We start from the raw sequence: 27,966 nt of genomic DNA, 5'->3' as shown, positions 1-27,966 counted from the left end.
AAACCACAATGAGATATCACCTCATACCTGTTAGGATGTCTATTATCAGGGAAAAAAAAAGGATAACAAGTGTTGGCCAGGATGTAGAGAAATGAGAACCCTTGTACACTACTGGTGGAGATGTAAATTGGTACAGCCACTATAAAAAACAGTAAGAGGTTTCTCAAAAAGTCAAAAATAGAACTGTCATATGATCCAGCAATCCCACTTCTGGGTATATATCCAAAGAAATTGAAATCAAGATCCTGAAGAGATATCTGCACTCCCATGTTCACTGCAGCATTATTCACAATAAACAAGACATGGAAACAGCTCAGGTGTCCATCCATGGATGAATGGATAAAGAAAATGCAGTATTTACATACAGTGGAATATTATTCAGCCTTAAAAAGAAGAAGGAAATTCTGCCATTTGCAAAAAAATGGATGAACCTGGAAGGCATTATGCTAAGTGATATAAGCCAGACAAAAAGAACAAATAATACATGATGTCACTCACATGAGGAATCTAAAATAATCTAATCATAGAATCAGAGAGTAGACTGGTGGTTGCCAAGGGCTAGTAGGAGGAAATGGGGAGGTATTAGTCAAAAGATACAAAGTTTCAGTTATACATATGAATAGGTCCTATAGACCTTCTGTATGCCATAATGCCTATAGTTACCCATACTGTATTGTATAGTCAAAAAATTTTGCTAAGAGGGTATATCTTATGTTAAGTGTTCTTATCACAAAACAATCATTATCATCTTCATCATTCAATTGAGGAGAAATCTTTTGGAGGTAATAATGGATATGTTTATGGCATAGGTTATAGTTTCACAGGTGTATACTTATGTCCAAACTTGTCAAGTTGTATATATTAAACATGCACAGATCTTTTTATGTCATCCATACCTCAATAAAGTGGTTTAAAAAAATTAAAATAAAGTATATCTTAAGGAATAAATAAATTAGAAAAATACACAATAATTTAATACTTTTATAGAAAATATTTATTATAAGATAAATGAAATATGCTAAAAATGATATATTTTCTCATTAATGTGACTGGAGATAATAATTTAATTCAGAATCAGGATCATAAAAGCAATTTAAATGGTTTTTCTAGAAACCTTCCTGCTAATTTTCTAAAAAGAATATATAACACTTAAATCCCTAAATGTATTGAAGTACTTCCAATACCTACAGATGGTATTCTTTCAAAATAACATAAGGCAGGTTGGTATTAAGTGTAGATGCTGGTTTTCCCAACAAAATTTTATATTTATAAAAGAAAGGAGGGGGCTTCCCTGGTGGCACAGTGGTTGAGAGTCTGCCTGCCGATGCAGGGGACACGGGTTTGTGCCCCGGTCCGGGAAGATCCCACATGCCATGGAGTGGCTGGTCCCGTGAGCCATGGCTGCTGAGCCTGCATGTCCGGAGCCTGTGCTCCGCAACGGAAGAGGCCACAACAGTGAGAGGCCCACATACAGAAAAAAAACAAAAAAAGAAAGGAGGTATGTCTCATGTCTTATAATTATTTTATCCACTACTGTGACTATCACAGTACTATATATTAATGTAGTATACTGGCTCTAAATATTTACTAGACTAGATTGGAGGCATAGTCACAAAAGCTTACTGGTTATCAAAAGGTTTGAAAGATTGAAATGCCTAGGTGCATTATATAAAGTTTAAGTGATAAAGATAAAGGAGGTTCAAGAAAAGGGGGAAAAAATATTCCTAAGTGAACAAAGGAAGAGTGAAGGATCTGATGGGTCTTGATTAAGCTTTGGAACTTAGGTAAACAAAGATGAGAGAGAAGATTCTTGATAAGGGGGACTATGTGTGGAAGAATAAAGATGATTGGGCTTCCCTGGTGACGCAGTGGTTGAGAGTCCGCCTGCCGATGCAGGGGACACGGGTTCGTGCCCCGGTCCGGGAAGATCCCACATGCTGCGGAGCGGCTGGGCCCGTGAGCCATGGCTGCTGAGCCTGCGCATCCGGAGCCTGTGCTCTGCAACGGGAGAGGCCACAACAGTGAGAGGCCCGCGTACCGCAAAAAAAAAAAAAAAAAAAAAAAAAGAATAAAGATGATTAAAGGATGCTCAGAAATCAAACAAAAGATGTATATCTGAAAAAAAACAAGAGAAGGTTTGTGTTGGATCAGAGAAGACTGCAAGTAAGTTAGGGCCATATTATTGAAGGATGATGAATTGTGACAGTCTGAGCCATTGGCTGAACACTGTAGGTGTTGAATACTGGTAGCTGCTGAAATTGTGAACAAAGATATGTAGTCCTTGAGCCCATGGAGTTTTAATTTAGCAGGACAGATAAGCATTAATGAAATCATACAACTAAGTACTTAAATTGCAAACTGTGGTTAGTCCCAGGAAGCAAAAGCACAGAGTGCTGTGAAATATATACCAGGGGAACTGGCTTTGGGGGTGTTGGGAGGGGGTGGGAACAGGGGAAGTTTTCCCTGAGGAAGTGACATTTAGCTGAGCCAGGAGTATCCAGACAGAGGGAGGAGGGCTCAGGGAGAATGGGAGGAGGAGGGCACTGCATGGGAAGAAAAAGGCCATATTCAAGAATCAAGGAGAACAGATCAGGAGGAAAAAGTGACCTCGGGTAAGGCTGAGGAGGTAGGTGGGGTCCGCTTTTCCCAGCCTTGAAGGCCAAGCTAGAGACTGCTTTTTCCTAAGAGCAGTGGAAGGTTTTAAACAGAAAGCAACGTGACTGGGTTTATGTTTTTCTCACGGTTCTGTCGGCAGCGTGAGATGGATGAGAGACAGGTGAAAGAGGAGGAGGATCATTAGAAAGCTCTTTGAGTTTTCCAGGTGAGTTACAATGACAGCTTGCCCTAGGATGCCAGTGAAAGGGAAAGAGTCGGATAGATTCCACCAATATTTAGGAGACAAAACTGACACGACTTAGTGATGGAGCAGACTTGAGAGTTGAAGAAAAGAAAGGTGTTAAAGACAAAGAACTTTCTGTTGCCAAGTTTCATGGACGATCGTGGGGCTTCCTGGGAGAGAGTGACCAGAGCTGAGCCAGTTCAGTTTTAGACATTTTGAGTTTAAGGAGCCTATGAAACATCTACAAGAACGTATCGAGCAGGCAGTTGAGTGCACAGATTTCAAGCCAGGGGACAGACGAGACCAGAGATAAAAACTGATGGGGCATATTACACAGGAGCCTGTGGATGAGCTTGCCAGGGAAGAGGATCTGGGGCAAAGAAATGAGTCTGCCTTGCCCTCCAATATGCCTGGCTCCATAAATGGCGTATGAAGCTCAATAATTATGTTCTGAATAAACGAAAAAATAGATGCATGCATGAAAGTCAGGACACTTGTTAGGAACTGATGACACAGAAATGAAAGTTTCCCTGCCCTCCATGTAATCTTGGCTTGGGTTAATGCAATGAGATTTAAAAGAATGGGTAAGATTTGTGAGAAATCAACAAAGGAACAACCTTTTATCTTGTAATAGAAGGGACAATTGAAATAAAGACTTGCCAGGAAGGGCTCCATTATTTAAATTAAGTCATCCTAAGTATAGTATATTACAGTGTTTGTCACCTGAAATTATTTTTATTATTAATAATAATACCTTACATGATATTCTACAAACCACTTGCATACGAATTATCACAGTTCATAGTAAACTTAAAATAGCTCTTAACTACTGTGGTTTTGTGCTCTGCATTTACATCTTACTTCAAGGAATTTTTAAGTTTTACCCTTAGTTGTATTCATATTTTAACAAGACTTAAAATTTTAAATCATGGGTGTTTTCTCAAATCTTATAAGAGACAACACTGTACATCTGTACTTCAAATATATTAAAATATTTTGTCTTTAAAAGCCACAGATCAGAAAAACCATTATTATCAAGAGTAGCGTGCTGAGAATATATATATACTATATATATGTGTGTATATATATACACACACTGGCTCTAGCTATTGGCTTCTTGCACCTCTGATAATTACTTCAGCTCCACTGTCCCCAGTTCTCCATCTATAAAGGGCAGGAGACGGTTAATCAGTCATTCTCCAACTGGGTACCACATAGCTGGAGAGGCAGATGCAGGAGGAGCAGCTGGCAGCACCATGAAAGGGTGAGGTTTCAGAATCCTTCCTCTCCTCTGCTTTTCACTGTTTTATCTATTAGGGCTACCTGTCATGTTTGACTGGAAAAGAAGACTCCCCTTAATTATTATTACAACACAATAATCAGACAAAATGTTTGAAAACTACTGCCCTGAATCAGGGTTCTTCTGAAGTTCTGCTACAATAGGACAGAGGTGAGACCTAACTATCTCTATCTTTTAAAACAGCCACAGATAATTTCTCACCAAAAGCTGAAAAAAACATAAACTTAAGGGATGATCTCTAACATCTCCTATACAACTTTTGTGTTCCATTTCATGTATAGAATAAGAGAAGCGTTAATGTTCCATAGGATGGAAGATTAGACCGAAGCAGAAGCAGCAAGGGCTCCAGTCATAAAAGTCCCTGTTTAACATCTTGTTTCAGGCACAGAAGCCATCAGAGGATGGCTGATAACATTTTCCTCTTTGATTTCCAGCACTGCAGCGACAAGAAGGAAACGTCCAAGAGATACTTGGCTTAAACTACTCTGAGGTTAGCCAACCCACTTAAAAAAGAACACAAATGAGATTAAAACCTCAGTGCCCTCCTGTGACTCCTAGAACCTGCCTGGGGACCAACTGAGACAAAGCTTTCAACCACAATGAAAACACTAGAATCACTGTAAATTAACCCAAGGAGGCACAGACTGAAGATCTCATTCACTGATGATCCCGCTCTGGGAAAAAAAATTGCTGCCAAAGGAGAAATAGCACAGTCTTGCAAAAATCCTCAAACCTTGGACAAAGTGACTTTTGGCTCAATCCAGTAGAGAGACAGCAAAGAGCACAGAATATAAATACACACACACACACACACACACACACACATACACACACACACATACACAGTAAACCAGAAACTCTGATATAAAAATTTCCACCACACTAACCAGCAACTAAGGCATCCTTAGGCCATCGGCTGAACCAGTCAATAGTGCATCCTGAAATAAGGGCTGGAAACTTCAAAGCTCGATTTCGAAATTTCTCCCCCACTGGCGAAAAGCAGAGCACGATGTGAAGGTTCTGTCGGACCCGGCTCATGAAGTAATCATACAGGTTCTCATTCGTAGGAGGGCGCCTGGGGTACTTTATTTTCATGACTGATATGAGATCACTATTAATTTCATCAATTTCTTCACAAGCAAATAGGTTGGAGACCTTCGAGAAAAGTGCAGACATTCAAATTCAATACAGGCATATGAAAACAGATCAAAATATACAGCTCAATATGTATAATCTCTTTCCTTCATTTGTGTCCTTAAACTCACCTTTCATGTATAGAATAAGAGAAGCATTAATGTTCCACAGGATGGAAGATTAGACAGAATTTTAAACCGTGTTTTAAAATACACAATTGATTCTATTACTAACTGGAAAGTCATAGCCCGTTAAGGGGGTAAATGGACATATCAAAAATCCAACCAGCTTTCCTTGCAACCTTCTTCTTCCGTTTTTCCATTTCTCACTTGGAGCTTTCAGTAATGTTTTCAATGCATAGCTCCACATTTTGATTGGGAGTTTTATTCTTCAAAAACCCAACAGAAAAACCCATTCTTCATACCGATCACCTAATCCTAATAATAGCACTTATTCAGTACTTTAACAGAAGGAAATACACAGAGCTCTAACATTGGAGGGAATCTGAAGAGGCAAAATACATCAGGAATAAATGAGCTCCTACCTCACCCGATGATAAAACATTATTCATATATTCCAAAAACGACTCATCTTTAATCTCATTGTCCGTGAAAATAAAAGTGATTCCTTTGCCTTGCTGACCAGCTGTTCTATACAAAATCTTCAGGTCTTCCATCAGATTTGATGTGTTGTAGGACCTAAAGAAATATTGTCATCGTGTCATCAGCTAAAATATGTTAATGGGAAGGAAAAACCCTTATAACAATGCTTTATGCCATTTGGTTAACCAAAAAATGCTGATATTGTGCCATCAGATAGGTATTTTATTGTATGTAAATATTACTTGTTCATTATATTTACTTGAAGAAATTAAAATAATTTTTAAAACTCCACATTTTATAAAACATTATATTTTTACACACAAAAAACATCGAGAGTGAAAAATCAACCTGAAGCTAAAGTATAATTTTTAACCACACCATAATGCCATCAGAATGTATATACATGTTTCATTTTGAAAATATTTGTTGGTAAAGGTAAGGGAAATGTCAAATTCTAATATTTACTAAGCACCCATCTGCAATTGATATTTTAGAAGATACCTCATAAATTGAACTAATCTAAACTAAAGCATTTCAAGCCTTCATTATATGGGGGGAGGGCGATGTCCCACTGTAAACTGCACCCTCCTCATTCCCAACACAACTATTTTCATTGCCTCTTTAGACGTCACATGAAAGAGTTTTCTGAGCAGTCAGTGCACTGTAGTAGAATCGTTGGAAATATTATTAAATATCCCACTCTAAATCTATCACATCCAAAGCAATCACTTAGTGGAAGTCAACTTGCAATCATGAAATGTTAGACAATATAGAGTAGCCTATTACTGCCAAAAGTAAAAATTAAAATATTCCAGTCCTGGAGACTCAGACTCACTAAATTATTATTTGAATTTTGTGTCATTAAGTAAACTCAGAGTTCCGAGCACAAGAGCAAATGGCCTTCTGATTTTTAAAAAGCTACCAAGTATTTAACTTCTATATTCTGTGCTTTTTTAACATTTAAAACCTAAACCCTAGAACCAGAAATATCACAACCATGCATCAATATTTCAAGAAGACTGCTAGAAAAGTGAGATCTGAGATACCAGAAAAAATTTTCAAAGACACAGTCCCCTGAAAGAGAGAGAGAAAGAATAAAGAGAGAAAGGGAGGGAGGGAGGGAGGGAGGGAGGGAGGAAGGAAGGAAGCGGGGTGGGGAGGGAGGGAGAGGACAAAGGAAAGTAGCTCCCCCCAGCTTCTTGTGATATAGGGAAAACTTTCAGTCCAGTCCCCTGGATCTCAAGGACCCCCCTGCCTCAAATAATATGACCTGAGTCATCTAACAAATGGCTGTGCTTCCCAAAGGAGAGGCCCTTGCTTCCTGAGCCTTGGCCATTTGGCTATGCAAAGGCTAAGGCAGTAGGATCGTCTCTGAAAGGTTATAAGAAGCCAGAGAAGGCCCTGACCCTCCTTTTCATCCGTACTGGGGCACTCCCAACATGACCTGCCGAGGAACCAATTCATCACAAAGAGGATGTTCGTAAAGTATTTTTTCTGAGGCAGCATGGTGTAGTTAAAGTCATGGTAGATCAGAAACCAGCAATCTTGTGGTTAATTCCCAGGTTTATCCGGGACTTCAGGCAAATCATAGCCTTTCCATACCTCAGCTGTGATATGTCCTGCTAACCCACAAAGCCACAAAGTTCTTTTGAGTATCAAATTAGCCTGTGTATGTAAAAGCGCTTTGAAAACTATAAGGTTTTATACAAAATGTTAAGAACAAAAATCTCAGAGTTCAATCCCCTTCCTGTACAGGTTATCTTTTATCTAACATTGCTTCTATCCACAAACTAGAAGAATTATACATAAGGCAACTAAGAGTATTTCTCTCTGTTTCAGTACTTGAAAGACACAGTAACATTTTAGATTGATTCCCCAAGCAGAATCCAGTAATTTAGACCAAATAAAAGGTGTAACAACAACAACTTGAGTATTCGGATCTCCAAACCCAATGTTTAATCATTTCCAACCTTTGTCCCAGCAGGTGTCTATGGCCCTCCATCAGTGAGATAGATCAGTAGCGTGTTTTGCCCTACAGCTCCAAGCCAACGCTTATTCAATGCCCGACAGGCAAGACTCTCACACCTAGAAATTAACTTCTAATAATATTCAGCCCAAATAAACTTCCCAAACTGGCCCCTTGCTTCTCGCCTTATCTTGGTTGATCCTGAAGTTCTGTTTAGCCTCTCTACATGTTCCCTTTCCATTTCCTAATTCTCCCCGCACCGCACACACATGTCCAAGGACAACTCTTCTGGGATTCCCTACCCTGACGAGTAGCAGCGCCAACTATCCAGTTTCCCAAGCCAGAACCAGGATGTACCGAGTCCAAAAGCTCCAGCTTCCTAAGGATCTCTTGAATCTTCCCTCTTTTCTCCTCTTTCACTTCCACCACTCGGGACACCACCATCTGTTGCTGAGATCCCTGAGACAGGCTTATAACCCTTCCAGCTTAGTTCCTTCATCCACCTTCTCCACATGCAGATGTGACATGCCTCCCCTAGGAGTGATGCATTAATGGTTTCCCACTGCTCTAGGATGAAGTCCAAATTCCTTATGATACCTTCAAAGACCTCCATTTCTCTTCCTTTCCCACTTCCCACCTTATGCTATATACCAGCCATATTTAACTGCTTCCAGGCCCTCAAATGTAACTTCACATGTGCTGATCCTTTTGCCTGGAACATTCTTTACTGTTTCTCTTCTCTGAGATAATTCTTACTCATATTCATGTCTCAGCTGAAACATCTCTTTCTCCAGGAAGCCTATTCTGACCATCCCTTAGACAAGATTAGGAGTCCTTCCCTCATGTTTCAACAGACTCTGGTCTGGTCTGCATTTATTTCCTCATCAGAGAGAGCACCTAAGTATCACATCTTATTGAGTGAGTTGCTCAACTGTCCACATTGAATTGCTGTAAATTCCATGATGACACAGGCCAGGTTTATCTTGCTTACCATGTATCTCAGCACTGAGCCAGTGCCTGACACACAGTTGGTGTTCAATGAATATTTTTAAATGTATGAATGAGTAAATCAGCATAAACTTTTCATCTGTTTTTCCAGTTTAATAACATTCTTGAAACCTGAATTAACATTTAGTAGGGACAAATTTCTTCTGAAATGTGTTAAAGGAATATACACAATACTCATGTCAAGCATAACATGAAAACAGAGAGGCATCTGTTCACTGAAATGAGAGGCTAAAGTGTTTCAAAAGTAAATCATCCATGTGAAATTTTCCTGGTCTATGACAGAGGTTGAAAGGGGAAGATGATAAGTCAATATTCAAGAAGAAAAACGATTATGATTCCCTTATGTATAAGAAAAATGCATTCTTAACTCCAAGTGGCTTCTGAGAACCATTTATCAAAATCCGTTTCAGGTTAATTAAAGTAAAAGCGTGTTACCTTGTCAGAGTGATCTGGAAGGAAGTGTAGCCAGCAATGAATGAAGCCAATCTGGTCAGGCTCTGCCTTCCCGATCCACCCACCCCGACCAAGAGGGCATTTCCCCGGGGAGTACGAATGACACGTGAGATCTAGAATATGGAACAGAAAAAGCATGTATCATTTAATGTGCAAATATTCCACTTTTTTCCTATTTATTCAACACAGGCATACCTAGGAGATATTGCAGGTTCAGTTCCATACCTCCATAATAAAACAAATATTGCAATAAAGCAAGTTTTTGGTTTCCCAGTACACATAAAGTTATGTTTACACTATCTATTAATTTTGCAATAGCATTATGTCCAAAAAAACAATGTACATACCTTAATTGAAAAATACTTTCTTGCTAAAAAATGCTAACCATCATCTGAGCCTTCAGTGAGTGATAATCTTTTTGCTGGTAGAGGGTTTGAAGTATTGTGAGAATTACCAAAACATGACACAGCGAAACGAAGTGAGCAAATGTTGGAAAAATGGCACCAATAGACTTGCTTGACACAGGATAGCCACAAACCTTCAATTTGTAAAAAATTGCATATTTGCTAAGTGCATTAAATCAAAGGGCAAGAAAATATGGTATGCCTGTACAAGCATTTTGGAACCTGTACATGTCTTAGGATCAGAATAGAAAGATATACTGGTTGGACTAATGAAGGCATTCTGAAATATAACAATGTTTAAGAAGTATTGGACAGGGTGGGGAGCCGGGTGTGTGCCTTTAGGGAACTAGGATAGGAGGAGACCAGTAGAGAAGAGTCATCAGACAGCCCAGACTGTGGCTTGCTCTGGGTTTTCAAGGAGAGAAATAAAGGGGACCTTGAGGTTTCCTTTTAGTCTGCCAATCTAATTCAGTAGGATAGGAAAAAGAACAGAAATTTCAAAACAATGTGTATCCTTGGAATACAGAACACAAGGTTAATTAGAGTATCCTCCGCATTTGAAAACTAACATAGTTTAAAAAGAAGGCAAGAAAATTTCCAAAATATGGCATAGATGATGGAATTTAAAAAGAAGAAAATAAGCATAAACACTTTCCTTATTATTTGGCAAAGATAGTGATACCTAAGGTATCTACTAAGTGACTATGGGTAGACCAGAAGTCCACTCTATGCCAGTCAGTAGCCCCAGACCATTCCAAGTCATATTTGTGGTAAAAGTCCATGATTCTTTGGCTTTATTTGTATTTGATAAACTACTTTCATCATCAGGTCTCCAACCCCACCTAAAGGGGATTCACTGTAGAATTCTCTTGGATGCATTTTTCACCTTATGCGATGACTGTCTTTCTCTCCTAACTGCAGTTTGAGCCTGCAGTTTTGCGGTAATGCCAGCTTTTCTTTAAACTAATGATAGAAAGCTATCTGGGGGCTGAGAAGGGATCACTTCTCTGTTGCTGGCAGAAGCCTTCTGGCACAACCTGGGCTCTGCATTCTGACAAGGTTTTGTTAAACATCCTTTTTCAGGATTCCCTCCACTGGCAGGGGCTATACCCTATTCCTATTGGGACTACCATTGCTTTTGGATTATATCCCCCAATTTAGTGTGAGCCCTTGGAAATGGAGACCATTTTTTTGTTGTGGACCTAAGAACCTGGTCCACCAATCCTGGTAAGATTGGTAAGTGATATGCTCTGCTCTTCCAGCCTCCTACTCATCCTCTCCATGTGATGCTCTCCTAAGCTGCTATAGGCAGGGGAGGAGTGGTACTGGCAAGAAGTCTTAGGATTTTGCCAGTGTCTATTCATATTCTTTCCCTGGTGTTCGTTCAAGAGGCATAGATAGATAAGACAGGTAAGAAGCTACTGCAGGCCATCCTAGAATCGTCTGTGTTGTTTCTTGGTTAACTTTTTCAAAATATATAACTTTTTTCATAAACCATTTCCTTTAGTTGATGCTGGTGAATATATTAGGGTTTTAAATAATTGTTGTTAATCAAGTATAAGGACCTTTCATCCCAACACCTTTTCCTGCAACTGGGCTTAGGTTTTAAACTAAAGTTTTCCATTCCCAGTTTCTAGCACATGAGAAACGCTTAAAACATATTTGACAAATGATCATACATAAACAAATAGAAGTCTTTAAAAGCAGACTCAAAAAACTCATAATCTAGTTAAAAACAGAAACTATAAGGGAAAACACAGTCAAGTGAGAACTTCAAATGGGACTATCTTGTCCTATTATCTATAGATTGTAACATACAGATACTCATTTTTTAATTTCTTTAGCAAATATTTTAAAACTTAATAATGCCCATCCTGCCTTATAGGTGCTCACATCCTGAGAGACCTATTAATAGAAACATGCAATAATGCCCCACGGTGAATGCTGGGGTGGATAGGAACGATGGCAACTGGAGGAAAGAATGCAAAGGAAACAACACTGCTTGTGAAGGTGAGTCTTAGGTGTGGAGCTGGAATTTGATCTAGATCTTGAACGATAACTAGAAGTTTATGATGCAAAGAAAATGGCAGACTGGGCAGGAAGTGGGCTAAATTTTAAGAAGAGGGAATGGGATGGACAAAGTCTCAGAATCAGCAAAAGGCCTGAGGTGTCCTCATAGGGATGGGAACTTCAGTACCAGCTATGGAAATATTGGGAAATAAGGTGCAAAGTGTTGTTTAGGGCCATATTGGGGACTTGGTTAAATTCTAAACCTATTTATCAAGCATCACAATTGTACCTGTCTCAGCAATACTCCATCCTGTGAATATGAAGGGGAATAAAGTGGGTGCCTGCCCTCACAGAGCTTACAGTCTGGCACAGAAGACAAATACAAACAGATAAATTCTATACAACACAACACCTGCTGGGAATGCAGCATTGATGAGATGCTCTGGAATCAGGATGTGTTTAAGCACAAGCAGTTGATTTTTCTGGATTACACCCTAAGCAGAGCACCACCCACAAGGGGCAGAGTGGTAGGAAAGGACTAGATCATGAAAACAATACACACCATGATTTGAACTTTAACCAAAGAGGCAAAAAAGGTATCGCAGAGATATTCTTGTTTTTAAAGAAAATTGTTATTTTGATTAAGAAAGGAACTAAGAAACACACTTGGTTTCAGATCACATCCTGTTTTGCCGCAGTTTTCATCTTCAATCCTGTCTCTTGGTTTCTATCATGTCTTATAAGTAGGTCACACATTTCAAAGCTCACACCCACATGACAGAGCTTGGATGTAACTGTACACAGAAAGCAAGAGTATAGAAGAGAGGGTTGGCCTAGAAAAGAGTGAGGAATATAGCATTTTAGCTCAGAAACTCCAATCACGGATTCTTTGGCCAATCCCAGAGCAGGCACACTAGAGGCTGAGAGTGAGGGAAAACACAGTCAACGACCTGTACTGAGGCACACATGCCTTGAATGTCATACCCAAAGTGAAGAAATGCATCATCTGTGCTGCAAAACCCAGAAAAAAAAGACATTTCTAACGAACATCCTCAAGCACAAGACTAACATAAATAACCTCATTTCAATTTAAGCTGTTATGGAATCCCAAGCCAATCAGATTTTGTCTCCATAGACACCTAGTCATGAAGTTGCCTTTGATATTATTTATTTAGAAAATGTTATTCTTTTTGTCTTCTTCCTTTTAATCATTAAATAGTATAGTATCTCCACTCTTCCTTTTGACTTTTAGTCAACTATAAATTAGGAGCTAATTTCAAAATGTTATTTATGTTTGGCTTTGGAAGAACATTTGTGCTCATAATTCAGTAGATATCTCAGATTCTGAGAATTCAGTTTCCAAGCTAAGTTTCCTCATGCTGGGGACATCCAACCCTAGAACAGACTCTGTTTTCCTCCTTCTCCCTGACTTAGTCCGGCCTCCTCAATTTTCAGAGGGAGAGTTGACTAAGTAACCTCTAAAACCCTCTCCAGTTCTAAGATTTTGTAATTATTAGAGGTGACAACTTGTGATTATGAGGTTGTTCCTCATGGTTAAACCTAAGGAATGGGAGACAGCCTCAAAATGTCTTCTTTCTAATTAAAAGGATGTAGTCTGAAAAAATAATTGACATCAATAAAGTGAGAATATCAACAACGAATTTTAAATGGCATTATCTCCCACCATCAATAAATTAGGTCATGTAAGTTTTCAAGTAAATAATATATTTTACTTCTAACCTTTGAGGGTCAATCATTACAGTGATTGGAAATTGTAATGACTCATATGACAAAGTAGAAAGGCAACTGTACATTCCTGGTGGATTTCATTGTAACAGAATTTTCATCCCAGCTCAAAATCAACTGTTTATGCACTATTTTTAATTATTATTTCTAATTGTGGTAAAATACACACAACATAAAGTTTACCATCTTAACCATTTTTAAGAGTATAGTCCAGTGGCATTAAGTACATCCATATTGCTGTGCAGCCATCACCACCATCCATCTCCAGGACTCTTCATCTTGCAAAAATAAAACTGTACCATTAAACGCTCCTCATTCACCTCCCCTCAGCCCCCAGCAACCCCCATTCTTTCTGTCCCTATGAATTGACTACTCTAGGGACCTCATATAAGTGGAATCATACAGTATTTGTGGTTTTGTGACTTGTTTATTTCACTTAGCATAATGTCCTCAAAACTAATGCATTATTTTTTATAGTTATCCTTTGCATTATGCAAAATATAAGCAGACTTTGTGCCTGTGCTTTGAACTCAGATGTCAACCACATTCATTCTATGTAGTGAAAACACTGAGCTGGAAGCAGTATAGCAACAGTGAATAAAATTATCATATCACACATTTGAAGTACACCTGCTCTGATTTTAAACCTATAGGTGTGACATGTTGCATTCAGTTCAGAAATTAAATTGGAATATAGCATTGGGTTTATTTTTAAACTGAATTTTCTCCTAGAAGAAGAAAATGAAAGAGGAGGGAAACAATTCTGGTGTAAAGGCAAGTGTCTGTCATTTTGGGGGGTGCTACCGGGCGTGGCAACTGACCTTGACTAAGTGGACCATCGCATCTGCAAAGAACACCAAATCCATGCCAGCGCCACGGATGCTCTCGTTATAGAGCTGCAGGAACATATTCAAACGATCCTTCAGCTGGTCAAAAGATTCAACTGGCTCATAAATTTTGGGCATCTCAGTATCAGCTTCCTCAGATGTTTCACCTGGCATTGGGGAAGAAAAATCAATTAAGTTTCTTCAAATCACTGGACTTTACCACTTCCTTCAACCTAAATTAATACACTCATAGCTCTACAATTTAGCACTGAATAATACTGATTTTTATCCAAATGTCAGAGTATGTATTTTTAGAAAAGAAAAGAAAGCAAACAGTAGTAAAAGCATTAGAATGTTTGTGATTATATGTAGTCTTAATTCTTAAATGTATAGAAAAGGTCAATTTCAAATAATGTCATATACATTGAATTTAATTTGAATCCATAATAGACCATTGGCATTTCAAGGATCTTCCCAGAGATATTCGCTAATGAAGATTGAAAAAGTAGGGATTTAATGTCAAAATCAGCAAGAGAAATCAAAAATTAAATTATTTTTTAATAAGAATAAAAAGAAAAAGGTCACTGCATTTGCTTAGGAAAATTTTATGAGTCAGAAATTTTAAGTTAGTGGTGAGAAAAGAAGTGAATTTGGGGGAATGGAGGTGAAGGGTAGAGAGAAAATAGAAAAAATGACTTCCTAAATAAATAAACATTGAGTTATCTCACTGGGAAAAGTATTAAAATCACTAAACTTTTTTAAAAATTAGAAACACATAACATACCAGTTTAATACTTTTCCAACTTTGACTATAAAGCATAATGCCAAAGAAAAAGCTAAACTGGGCATATGTAAATTCATTATCAGTTAACATTAGTTGAATATACTGATACAGTAACAACCTAGAAATTCACTGGGTACTAGAAGAGTGAGTGGATCTTCCAAATCTAGTAGTACATAATTACTTTCAATTGACCCTGTCCTAATATAAAGTATTTTAACCTTTTTATGACAAAGCAAGGAAATTGATTTAACATAATTATTAGGATTGGTCCATTTGCAAAGCTCCCACTAATTGAATTTCAATAGTCACTTCCTTATTTCATAAATGTTCATTTCAAGCTTTGACAAACAAAGTGCTTTGAAGCCACGAAAGGTTCTGTGCTTCCCTCTAGACTCATTCACTCTGCCCCCAACCAAACTCCCCTCCTCCAGCCCCTGCCCCGCAATGCTGCAGTTGCGCTTTGCTCCTTGAAAACCGTAATCTAATTACTTATCCTTCTGAATTAGAAGAAATAAAATACATAAATTCTAATTACCTTGTAAATGCTCTTACCTTTCATGATTTTTGGATGTGTGTGACCTGATTGAAAATAAACTGTATCAGCTTCTTTGTGTGGAAGGATCAGTCCAACTGCATAGCCAGCAATAAACCTCCTTTTGCAATTGTCACTCAGAAACTTAACAGATCACATACAACCTTATCTAATCTAGTAAGGGGCAGCCTGGTCATTTTCAATCATTTAGAAGATATAAATAGCATGTGTTTAAACATGCATTTTTGAATATGAAAATTAACTTAAAATTCCTCCTCAGTATTAGAAGAGGTTTCTAAATGAAAGAAAAATATTCTACTTAAGCTCAGTTATTTCTGAAGGAAAAAAGTAATTTGAGCCCTACCTCTTTTCATAAGAAAAGTAATATATCTCAATTTTTTATGGAACCATAACCACAAAGTCTTCCCTCAACATCACCCACCTCTTTCTAATTATATTCAACAGCCCTCTCAGAGGATGTGAGGTTTTTATTTTTATTTTCAGCACCTGGAATACTCGAGTAATAATTATCATAGTTTTGCTATGTTTCATCTGGCAGTGAGTACAAGCCACGGACTGCCCAAGCCATCCACAGATAACATTTCACTTATTCCCCACAGTGCCCCATGACTCATATATTAATATTTCCAATTTTATAAATGAGGAGAATGAGGTTCGAGAAAGTTCAGAGACTTGCCCAGGTAATGTGTGGGAGATCCCTTCCTTAAATCTACCTCTGTGTGACAGCTGTAAGCCTTTAGCACTGTCTTCTGCCATAGTATGCCTCCCAAATCTACCTTAATATCCAAGACTGATATGCATTAAAATGATTAATCTTTGAACTCCATGAGTATGCATTTATCTACTCATTCTGTATTTATTGAGCACCTAATATGTCCCAGGCTTGTCTCAGTAAAGTTTACTAAACAGAAATTCAACATCCCTGACCTGAACTTCTGTCTTCAGATATCCCTTTGGGGAATTTCAAATTCTGCTTCAATAGTTTACCTGTAGCTTCAGGTGCATCCCTCAAGAAATCCACAAAATAAGTGTCAATTCCGCAATTCACCAAGAGTTTTTTCTCTTCACCAAACTCCTCCTCCACCAAGTTTACTAAAGTCATATCAAACCAGGTCACATCATCAGACACTGTGAAACGATCGGCTATAACACGTTTACACTCATGCTTCCACAGCCTTAACAGTTCCTGTCAAAAGCATCATTAAAATGTGTTATTAATTCCCATTAAGCCAGAGTTGGGAATTCAAGTGGACAATATCACAGAGCAGCATCCTTCCTGATTTAAGATGCTACATTTTAAAAAGTTAAGATTAACACTACGGGTTTCCTTTTAACATGAACAACAGGTTTGGGAGCACATTAGAAAGAAAATCCTAGACTAATGGTTTCCATTTGGTGTGTTATCACCAAAAAAGGACACTTTGGGGTTGTTAAAATGATGTGGGAGACGTTACTACCATTTGTACAGGGGATACAAGGATATAAAACATGTTTTGCACAGTCAGTATACAACAAATTGTTTATGAATATAACTGTCCTATTAAAAAATAAATAAGTTAAAATATACTTAACTTCATTTCAAATTGGTCTCATTCAAATATAGTAAATAGAGAGTAGTGTATATTCATTTTCAGCCTTTAAATTAAAACAAAAACATTCCTAGACAAAATACTAAATCACTCTGAACAACCAACAAACTAATGTTCTATGCAAAAGTCTTATGTTTGTGATCAATTAGTCTGTTTGGACAAAACACCTACATTCATGTGGCCAGAGCATAATATAAAAAGTTGCATAAAAACAACTCTTACGTATGCAACTGAGATAATTACAAAGATATATTTACTTAACACAGTGTGAAGGAAGTTTATGGCAAAAATCTGGATTATCTACATAAAGCAATCACCTAGTCCAGATAATCCAGGACCCAAAACTAACTGGAAGTTGAGAGAATTAATTGCTCAATATACCTGTTCCTATAGCAAGCATAACAAATGTTTGTGTAAGCTAATTATTTAATACGAAACACTGGTGGAAATTTCTTACCTTGGTAACGTTTTGCAAGTTAGAAGGCTTTTAAACCATTATATTACTAATGATCAAATGTTCTTTGGTTGCCAGAAAATAAAATTTTAGTGAAATATATTTAATGATTCACTTATGACAAAAGTTCATGACAAACCAATTGCTGGACCTGTTTATGCTGATTTAAAATAAGCACCAAAAAATGGCTACTCAAAAAGTAATTTTGGAAGACTGCATTCCACAACACTATTAATTTGTCAATAACTCTGAGGGAAAAAAATCAAGTTAACATGTTCTCTGCTGTTAAGATGACTCCTGGGCTTCCCAGGTGGCGCAGTGGTTGAGAGTCCGCCTGCCGATGCAGGGGACACGGGTTCGTGTCCCGGTCCGGGAGGATCCCACATGCCGCGGAGCAGCTGGGCCCATGAGCCATGGCCGCTGAGCTTGTGCGTCCGGAGCCTGCGCTCCGCAACAGGGGAGGCCACAATGGTGAGAGGCCCGCGTAACGCAAAGAAAAATAAAAATGACTCCCAATTCTCTGTAACAAGGAGAGTGAGTTTTCCCCAAAATGTCCTCTTGCAGTCAATCAGTGTGGTTACCTACTTTGTGAGCATCTGAGGCAAAGCTGAGTTTTTTTTAATAGTCCACATTTGATGTGCCTAGTGACAGTTTGATTGATATCTCAACTTTTTCGATGCGTTTAAGTGGAGAAGTCCCCTAAAACCTATTTGCCTAACTACAACCTTGGCTCCTTTTAAAGGATGGAAAAACAGGTTGATGTTGCCTTAACCTTATGCTTTGGCAAAAAAAAGGCATACTGCATTTTTACATACTACATACTTTACAATTTTACATATTACATACATACTGCATTTTACATACTAGAATTCTCTTTTAGTTCGAAGAGAATTCTTATAATGCTAGGAACTCTTTTATTCGAGTGTACGTACAAATGCTCCTTTTTCTGTCAAATGAACTTTCTACTCTTCTGTCTCTTTTCAGTTTTACCAATATATGTATTTCTTTTAGTACATCAAGTTATATGGAAAAGAAAGATCATGGATGATTAACAACAAAATGGTTTCATTCTTCGATTTTGAAAGTGTATTTATAAAGATAATTACTTTTTAAAGTTAAAATGTCAGGTTTATAATATGAAGTTTGTCATATGAATAATAGGAAGACATATAATAAGATCAACAGGGATTCTTTCCATTATTTAGTATAAGAAAATAATGATGAAAAAACAAAATCAATTTTTCCTTTTACTCTATTCATTAGAAAATAATTGTATATAATATTTCCTTAAACATAAACCAAATTTATTTGGAATTTTTAAATTTTATTTATTTATTTTTTATTTTTGGCTGCGTTGGATCTTCGTTGCTGTGCGTGGGCTTTCTCTAGTTGGTGGCGAGTGGGGGCTACTCTTTGCTGTGGTGCACAGGTTTCTCATTGCGGTGGCTCCTCTTGTTGTGGAGCACGGGCTCTAGAGCTCAGGCTCAGTAGTTGTGGCGCACAGGCTTAGTTGCTCCGCTGCATGTGGGATCTTCCCGGACCAGGGCTTGAACCCGTGTTACCTGCATTGGCAGGCGGATTCTTAACCACTGTGCCACCAGGGAAGTCCTAATTGAAATGTTTAAAGAAAAATATTTTGGCATACTTTTCCCTTATTTATGTTGGTGAAAAGCAGCAAAGAAAAAAATATCCATTCTAAAACATCCCAAAATATTTTCATAATGCCACTAAAAATTGCATTACTAAGAATATTTAGAGTTTATAATAAATAACAAAGTTACTTGTTTTACTCTCTTATGTATCACTTACATCTGGTTCCTTGATAACCTCTGAAGTAGTGTTCAACATTCCCTGCCAGATCCTAGAAAGATCTCGAAGGTTAAAAATATAGTGGAATTTTGCAGGGGTAGGGAGCATTTTAATCTTAGTCATCTGCCATAGTCGGCGTGTCAGGGGAACCAGTTTCACCACTGAATCTCTCACTTCTTCTGAGAAGCCCCTTTGGATACAGTAGTATCCTATCCCAATCACACCTGAAAGGGGAAAAAAGTCATAACATTTTGACTGACAGTTCAAATCACCTAAGCGAAAATGAAAAACATTATAATGCAGAGTACAAAAATAATTAAACATTTTAATAGTTAGCCACATATTAAAGAAATTTCTATTAATTAATGTTCTTTGGGTTTTTTTTAAACCTACAAAGTAGGTATAGTTACAAGCAAGTTAGCATTCAAATACTGAAAAGTTGCCTAAGAAATACTGTTGAAAACTCTAGCTGAACTGATTCAGTATTATTAAATGGGTAACAATGATGAATATATAAAGTTGCCTTAGAAAAAGATAAGAAAAAGGGAGGTTTCATGAATCTGCTAAGATTTCTCCATTCTTTTGTTGCCTTTCCATGCATTATAAAATATTTTAATTTACTTTACAGGTAAAATTTTCCAGGCAAAAAAGAATTAAAAGCAATAATAGTCATTCCTTCTAGTCCATTTTACTTCTCCCAAGTTTAGATAATTCCCATGTCATTTGGTTTCCAAACCCACCGCTGTGATTGAAGGCAGATACTGCCATACTCCACTACCCTAGGGCACTAAGAAGACATTCTAGTCTGCCAGAAATTAATTAGGGTAACCCTAGTTAGTTTTTTCTCAGTTGCAATTTCAGAAACGGTAAATTAGTACCTAACACGAATGCATGCATAACTTTACACTTTTTCTGAAAAGAGTGATTCCATAATCAGTTTCTAAACTCATTTTCATTTCTCAGTTAAATAATTATGGTTATCAATTGTGCTAGTGTTTCTTGGGTGAATTTATTTCTGAAACACTGCATATGTAATCAATCAGTAATTTATTACAACCCTATAAATTACTCTGAGGATCAGACTCTGGCTAATCTCCACTCTGTGCAATATTATTTCTTTGGCCAAAATCATTTTATGGGTTGGTTAGGTATCAGCTACATAAACTTTTGGTATGGCATTATATCAATGCAGACCTCAAATATGTGTACCCATGAGGAAAGCATCTCATCGTGTCTAAGACTATTTAATGTTTAACCTCCTGGCTTAAGAAGCTAGCGACAGTTTCTTAAAGAAATACATAGGCAGGGCTTCCCTGGTGGCGCAGTGGTTGAGAGTCCGCCTGCCGATGCAGGGGACATGGGTTCATGCCCTGGTCCGGGAAGATCCCACATGCCACGGAGCGGCTAGGCCCGTGAGCCATGGCCGCTGAGCCTGCGCATCCAGAGCCTGTGCTCCGCAACAGGAGAGGCCACGATAGTGAGAGGCCCGCGTTCCGCGAAAAAAAAAGAAAAAAAGAAAAGAAAAAAAGAAATACATAGGCAGAAAAAATCTACTTAGCACTCAACCCAGTACATACATAATAAAGTAAATCTTTATATAAACAAAATACACTGCTTGAGAGTGATGAAGCCCGTAGACTAAGGAACCACCCAATGCTCTTTCTGTGTTGACCTCTAGGTGGATATATTCTCACTGGAACCCAAGCAGGGATTCTTCCCTCCCATGCCCCACTGACATTCACTTTACCAAAGATCTTGTCCACAGAAGCATCAGAGGGCAACGTGCAGTTAAATATAGAGAACTGCCTCTTGAGCCTTTGGGGTATATCATTGCGTCCACCCCCAGGATGGATCATAGCTGCTAAAAACTGTACGTCCACAATGCTGGTAAACTCCCCAGGCTTCTCTAGGTTATAAAATCCATTCTGTTCCATCAGCTGTCGTACTATCTCATTAGTAACCTAAGAAAGACAACTTTCAGAATTAAAATGTCATTCCTTTATATCCCAGGACCTAACTCTTTGAGTGTTTCCAAATAATGGACCTTATTGGAATTTAGGAATTGCAAGTTGAAAAAGTAAAAAATATTTACTCATCAAAAAATAAATCAAGGAGGAATTAGGCAAATAAAGTGCACAATAGGATCAATATACCTGGTCTCCCCACTCATTGATTATTGGCATATTCACATCATCAATAAAAACAGTCATCTTCTTTCCTGCTGGAGGGCCATATGTTGTGCCCATGCGTTTATCCACATAGTTCTCTATTGTCCTCTGTTAAACAGAAAAGTCAACAGAAACATCTGTGAAAATATCACCTGACATGGTTAATTATTTTAAAAATCCAGGAAACTTTGAAATGACAGAAATTACTCAGAAAAACCCCAAAATGTCCCTTACTTCTGGAAAGCAGGGCATGAGGTACCTAACTTTTCTTGCATAATGTTTATAACCTTTGAAAATCTGGTTTAATTTAGGAGTAAAGAAAATTCTGATCAATGTAAATCTTGAATGGGATGAGACTCTTCTGTTTATGTCTACAGATTAAGTTTTGTCTTATTGTGCCTACGTTGGTGATAATATAATATAATGCTAACCCCCATTATTCAAAGGTTCAGTCCTCCTCAAAGTTTCCTTATAATCATAGACAAAGCTAAACAGGGCTAAACAGAGTCCAAGAGGCTTCTCAGGTCTTGCTCTGAGCTCCACGGGCTGCCATAATCTGATGACTGTTCTCTGTTGAGAAATCTGCCAACTGGCTTCTGTAGCCTGACACAATCTGCTTTGGGCAGATGCAATCACACTGAATCACTTCTCTTCCCCTTCACAAAGTGGAGGACAATGCCCCCTCCTTTCTATCCAATACATTCTGAGCTTAGGTGGTACAGGAGGAAACTGCACTGTGCTCTATAAAAAAATGTCCTAGCAATGTGGAGAGGAATACTAAAACTGACAGAGGGGTGTTGGAAGGAGTAAGGGGGACATGAGGGAAGAACCCCAGACTATTGACTACAGTATTAACATTTCCATGGTCATAGAGTGTAGTTTGGAAATCAATCAGTTATTCAGAATGTATGTACTGAGTAAGCAGAGCCAGCACTGCAAAGAAAACAGAAAGGGCTCACACTTCTCATGTTCCGGAAACTCAATCTTAAAGACCTCATTTTATTCCCACTGATTTATGATTTAAGTCATGTTAAAGATAATGTATAAATATAAGAGAAAGTGGAAGTGTATTGAGATAAAATGCATTCTCATCCTATCCAAAAAAGAGTTTCCTTATTTCATGAAGAGCAAAGCAGTTTAAATGACATTAATAACCCTTCAAGATACAACCATGAAATAAGGTCAAGATATAAACAAAAATCTATATATCTGTCCTTGAAAAGTTCCCCAGTTTGGTAATTTCAAATTGTAATTTTCTGTCATCATTTTAATGAACAATAGCAAAAGATGTGAACATTTTTCACCATTTCAAAATAGAAAGATATATAAACATATCATACAAATTTCCCATGACAACAGTACAATGGCAAGAAGAATTTCATATTCCCCTGACATAAAAAAAAACTGTTTAAAGTAATGTACTAGGCTAAATTTAGCTCTCCTCAATGAATTTAAATGGATAAAGCAATTAATAATCTCTTGACAACTCCCTATGGCAAACTAGAGCCTTCCAGATATTTCCTTGTCCATTAATGAGAACTCATAGGCACATGAAGATTTTATGTCTTGGGGGGCCTTCTAAGAGCTAAAAGCCATAGGTGGAACAGGTGAAATAATATGGAGTAATAGCCACATACCTGCATTTTCTTCCCCTTCATTAGGACCCTAATTTCTTTGAAATAGCAGGAAATTACTAGAAGGAATTCATTTTAATATATAAAATTATTACTTTTATATATATATATATAAAATTAAAATGCTAAGTTGATAAAAACAAAAACAAAGGAGGGAGAAAAATTAAATAGCTTGTGAACTATCAGAAGCTGAGACTTCTTCCTGTGTTTATAACTGCTGGCCATTAAATAGTTACCAAATGAACTGGGGAGTTTGATAAGATCTCCCGAAAGCCTGAAACACAATAACTTCATGTTCTACTCCATCATAGATCTATGTGTTTGGGAATAGTTAGGAAAACCATATACTTGGACTAGCGTCTCCAACTGGACTTCCCCACTTAGATGATCCATGGCATCACAAAATCAACATATCCAAGCGCAGACGTCTCTGCCTCATCACAAAATCTGCACCCACTCCTAGGTGCTCATCTCAGGGATTAGCACCAACTACCTAAATCTCAACCAAACATTTCCACATCCAACATCGATAAGTTCTATTGCAATTTAAATACTGCTTTTTAATGTATCTCATCCTCTCTGAAAAATGATATGCCCTTGATCAGTCATTTGTCTTTCTCATATGGATTAATGTCACAACCTTTTAAATTGCCCTCCCTGCCTCCAGTCAGGCCTGGAAACTTCTTTATAAGTCATATACAATGTCTATATTGTGTGATTTACAATTCTGTCTAGACTCTTCTGTCTCCTCAAAGAAATCAGTTTAAAGAATAATTTATCATCTTTGTAGTATTCTGCCACCCACCTTCTCCCTGGTCTCCTTGATCTACTGTCCCACCTCATCCATCTTTTTGGTGATATAAACCATAGTCCAGTTAATAAAACCAAATAGGTATATTCATTGATTTGATTATTGTCTGTCTCTCCCACTAGAATGCAAGGGAGTCAGGCACCTTGTTTATCTTGTTCATCCTTGCCTCCTCAGTGTCTAGAAAGGTGTCTGGTACAATATATTTATCAGTAAATATTTGATACATAGATCAATAAAGACAAGAAACTTGGGAGTCGTCTTTACCTTTTTTTCTCTCTCTCCTATCCCTCTCCTCCAACAATATCCACTCAACCAAAAACGAGTCCTGTCTGTCCTGTTTCTCAACCACAATTTGAACGCATCCTTGTGCTCTTTCCACTCCCACTTTTACTATCTTGGTCCAAGTCAACCTCTCTCTGGAGGAATTACTGTACCCATCTCCTCTCAAGTCTCTCTGAGTACAGCCCTCTCTCCTCCATCTGAAGCCAGAAGGAACTTGCTGAGTGGGGATGTAATCCTGCGCAGTATTCCAGTGGTTCCTCATTAGTGACTTACAAGGAACACCATGATACTCCCTGTTCACCTTCCAGTCTCAATTCTAAACATTCCTTTTTGGTTCCTCTTGGTTCTGGCCCATCACGGTCTTCATTCCTTCATAGTCAGTTAACAGTAAAACAATAAAATGATGCTCCTCTCAGACTGATTTACAGTGTTCCTTAAGAGATCCTTATTTACATATTCCTAACGTAGCCATTTCTGAGCCAGAAATCTCTCAGCATTAGTATTATCCCAACACAATTTGTGAAATATTGACTTAGATGAATGATCTTCCATAAAAGTCACTTCTCTCAACCCAGCTTATTGGTAAAGAGTTGAAATCTCTAGCAAGGGCCTGGACTAAGGTCAGCTTATGCTGTTCTCTGAGAATAGACAATAACTTGACTCTGAAATAGGAGAATGGTAGTCAGCATGACATCATCTGAAGCAATCTATGGCACCTAAACAACTTTCTGACCTCATTGTCTGTCTAGCTCACACATACATGGGATACTAGAGTGAACCCCAGTTGTGACAGTGACATTTTAGACACAAAAAACAGATGGTTAGTCATCCAGATAGACTTAGGAATGGGGTTGAGGAAAGCCATTCTACACTACTCTTCTTCATTCCAAATGAAAAGCTCTAAAACTAGGGCAATTCAATTTTCTGAATTAGTCTCTTAATAGACAATTCAGCCTTTGTAATCCCTAAAATATTACCATTATATAAATATTAAATTCCCCCAAGTAATGGTCAGCTCTTTCATTACATTTAGTCCTGTAATTCCCTAACAAAATGAATCCCCTCCTCCTCTGGGCTCCAGGGTACTTAGATTACTCCATAAGTAGCACTTATCACATCAGCTATACTTGATTGTGCACATGTCTGTTTCCCAGCCAGGGGGAGGAACAGGTACAGTTGAGGAGGTTGTGCACTGCCCAGTTCTTGGGTTCACTATTCACATTATTGTCTCTGTGAATGGGACGTAACACAAAATCTGCGTAAACTGCAATGGCCTTATGCAATAGCTCTAACTGGGTTTAAAGTTAGAAAAAAAGGGCTTAAACTTCTACTTCCCCCACTTATTAGCTTTATGACTTATAAGTCATTTTAAACCACATAAGTCACTGAACCACAGCTCAAAAGTGGGAATTTATATAGAGATACATAAATCATGTATATGTATGTGTGTGTATACACACAACAGAATATTATCCATAAATGATATAATACATGTGAAGACACTTAGTGAATTTAATGCATCATAAAAATGAAAGATATTTTTTATTACTATAGGTATCTCTATATATCAGCACTTAAATCATTTTTCATACATATTACATCCAATCAAATTGAAATATAAAATATACTTAAGTTTAGGCTTCCATGTATCTGCTATTTAGCTAAAAGATAAAAATAGAGAGCTTATGCTTTTTATTAAGAAATCTACTGTCTTGGGGCTTCCCTGGTGGCGCAGTGGTTGAGAGTCTGCCTGTCGATGCAGGGGACATGGGTTCGTGCCCCGGTCCGGGAAGATCCCACATGCTGCAGAGCGGCTGCGCCTGTGAGCCATGGCCACTGAGCCTGTGCGTCCGGAGCCTGTGCTCCACAACGGGAGAGGCCACAACAGTGAGAGGTCCGCGTGCCACAAAAAAAAAAAAAAAAGAAAGAAAGAAATCTACTGTCTAAAGAATACCTTTCCATTTTATTGTAACTCATCAAAACCAAATGAAAACAGGCTTATATTAGTAAAGTTTAAAATTCTCAATAGCATATTATAAAAAGTAAAATTATATCAAAAATAACATGAAAATATAATTCGTAACTAAAAGCTAAAAATAAAAAAAATGCACTGTGATAAATCAGCCATTTTAATATTAATAGGAATAAAGAAAAGCCATTGGAAGGATCAGGTGGGTGAACTGGAAAAGCGCAGTGGAAGACGTGGGAACTTGGTTTCTCACCGAGGTTCTGCCACCAACTATCTGGGAACTCAAATGAGTACTTCAATCTTCCTCAACCTGAGTGTGTTAATATTAACAGTGAAACCTGACATTTTTAGAGAGCTTTTTACCATAAAAAAATACTTTCATGTATTATATCTTAAGAGTCTCCTCTGGAAACTGGTTTTCAGACTATGCTCTGAAGCATAGAAAAGATTTTCTTCAATCACTCGGGCCCCTACAGGAAGCAAGAAGGAGGTTGGAAGGGATTTCAGAAGGCCAGGTCTAATTCCATCAAAGCAAATCCCTTGTTACCTGTTTGATAGGTTAGTCTTCCACATAAGATTTCATTAGGAAAAGTGGTTCTGAGTCTAGGAAAAAATGTGGAATTTCCTTCCAAGCTCTACAATTGTCATTTTTAAAAAACAAAACCTATTGCTACACAAACATTTGTAAGACGGTTGTTGCACTCAGAATACTTTGAGATTACTTTTAGAACAGAGAAATCTTTTCAGAAATTCTCTTAAGAAATTTTTTTGTCTTATTTTCTGTATTGTTTACATTTTTAAAGCTACGTGTGAATTACTTTCAAAAATAAAAAAAATTAAAACAATATTTGTTTTGAAAAAAAAAATCATCTCTTAAAAGACTGACTGAAATTTCCTTAGCCAAAAAGAGGGTGACCATATAATTTTGTTCCAAACTTCATACTTTGGAGAGTAACAGGGATGCTATTCATTATTCATCTGAGACAACAGAAGTTAACTGGACAGACCTAGGAAAAGAGGGACATAGAGTCTGTCCTCCTGCTGATAACAAATGTGAAAGTGACACCATGGTAAAAACAAAGGAAGTTCAGATGAAAACAACCTGGGAAGTAACAGACGTGTGTCCTTGACACATGTGCCATCATGGCAACATGGGAGGGATGGACGGTATCTATTTTCTCATCTACAATTTCAGTTTGGTTTGGATCCAAATAAATGGGACACACAGAGACAAATGCTCAGCTCCATCAGCCCTTGTTTAGCATGAACGGCTGAAAATTATAGTGAGAAAGTTAATTACAGCAGTTTGGCTAATTGGAAGTTTTCTAAAACTAATGAGTCTAGCTTAATTGAAAGCCTTGATGCTTAGCAGTCAAAACAGGCACTAAACAGACCAGATGATCCTGTGATGCTTCTGAACAGAAAAAGAAATAGTGAAGTGTTGAGACCACCTTCTTACTGAAGGATAGGAAGGATTTGGGTTAAACATCAATAGTTGTGAATCAGATAATGGAACCCTAAAGAATACAGATGTTTATGTTTTGAAAACCTGTTTTTTTCTTCTTCTTCTAATTTATTATACTTCGATATGGTACTGTTCCTAGAAATTTATTACATGGTTTGT

The 27,966-nt window shown here is 37.7% G+C and overlaps 1 protein-coding gene across 1 annotated transcript in view; it reads right to left on the bottom strand.

Annotated features, from left to right (window-relative positions):
- The window catches only part of DNAH5 (dynein axonemal heavy chain 5), a 267,797-nt gene that overhangs the window by 73,799 nt on the left and 166,032 nt on the right, over window positions 1–27,966 (bottom strand). The window contains exons 48-55 of the mRNA XM_082621280.1: window positions 21,632–21,754; window positions 21,226–21,439; window positions 19,479–19,702; window positions 16,614–16,812; window positions 14,284–14,456; window positions 9,285–9,415; window positions 5,818–5,971; window positions 5,027–5,294 (exon numbers count right to left, since the gene is read on the bottom strand). Coding sequence (XP_082477406.1) covers window positions 5,027–5,294; window positions 5,818–5,971; window positions 9,285–9,415; window positions 14,284–14,456; window positions 16,614–16,812; window positions 19,479–19,702; window positions 21,226–21,439; window positions 21,632–21,754 — 1,486 coding nt within the window. The remainder of the gene's footprint in view (window positions 1–5,026; window positions 5,295–5,817; window positions 5,972–9,284; window positions 9,416–14,283; window positions 14,457–16,613; window positions 16,813–19,478; window positions 19,703–21,225; window positions 21,440–21,631; window positions 21,755–27,966) is intronic.

The sequence above is a fragment of the Mesoplodon mirus genome (assembly GCF_964341445.2).
Source record: "Mesoplodon mirus genome assembly, chromosome: 5".
NCBI lineage: Eukaryota > Metazoa > Chordata > Mammalia > Artiodactyla > Ziphiidae > Mesoplodon > Mesoplodon mirus.
Note: the sequence above shows the minus strand (reverse complement) of the source record. Positions and strands in the feature narration are given on the sequence as shown.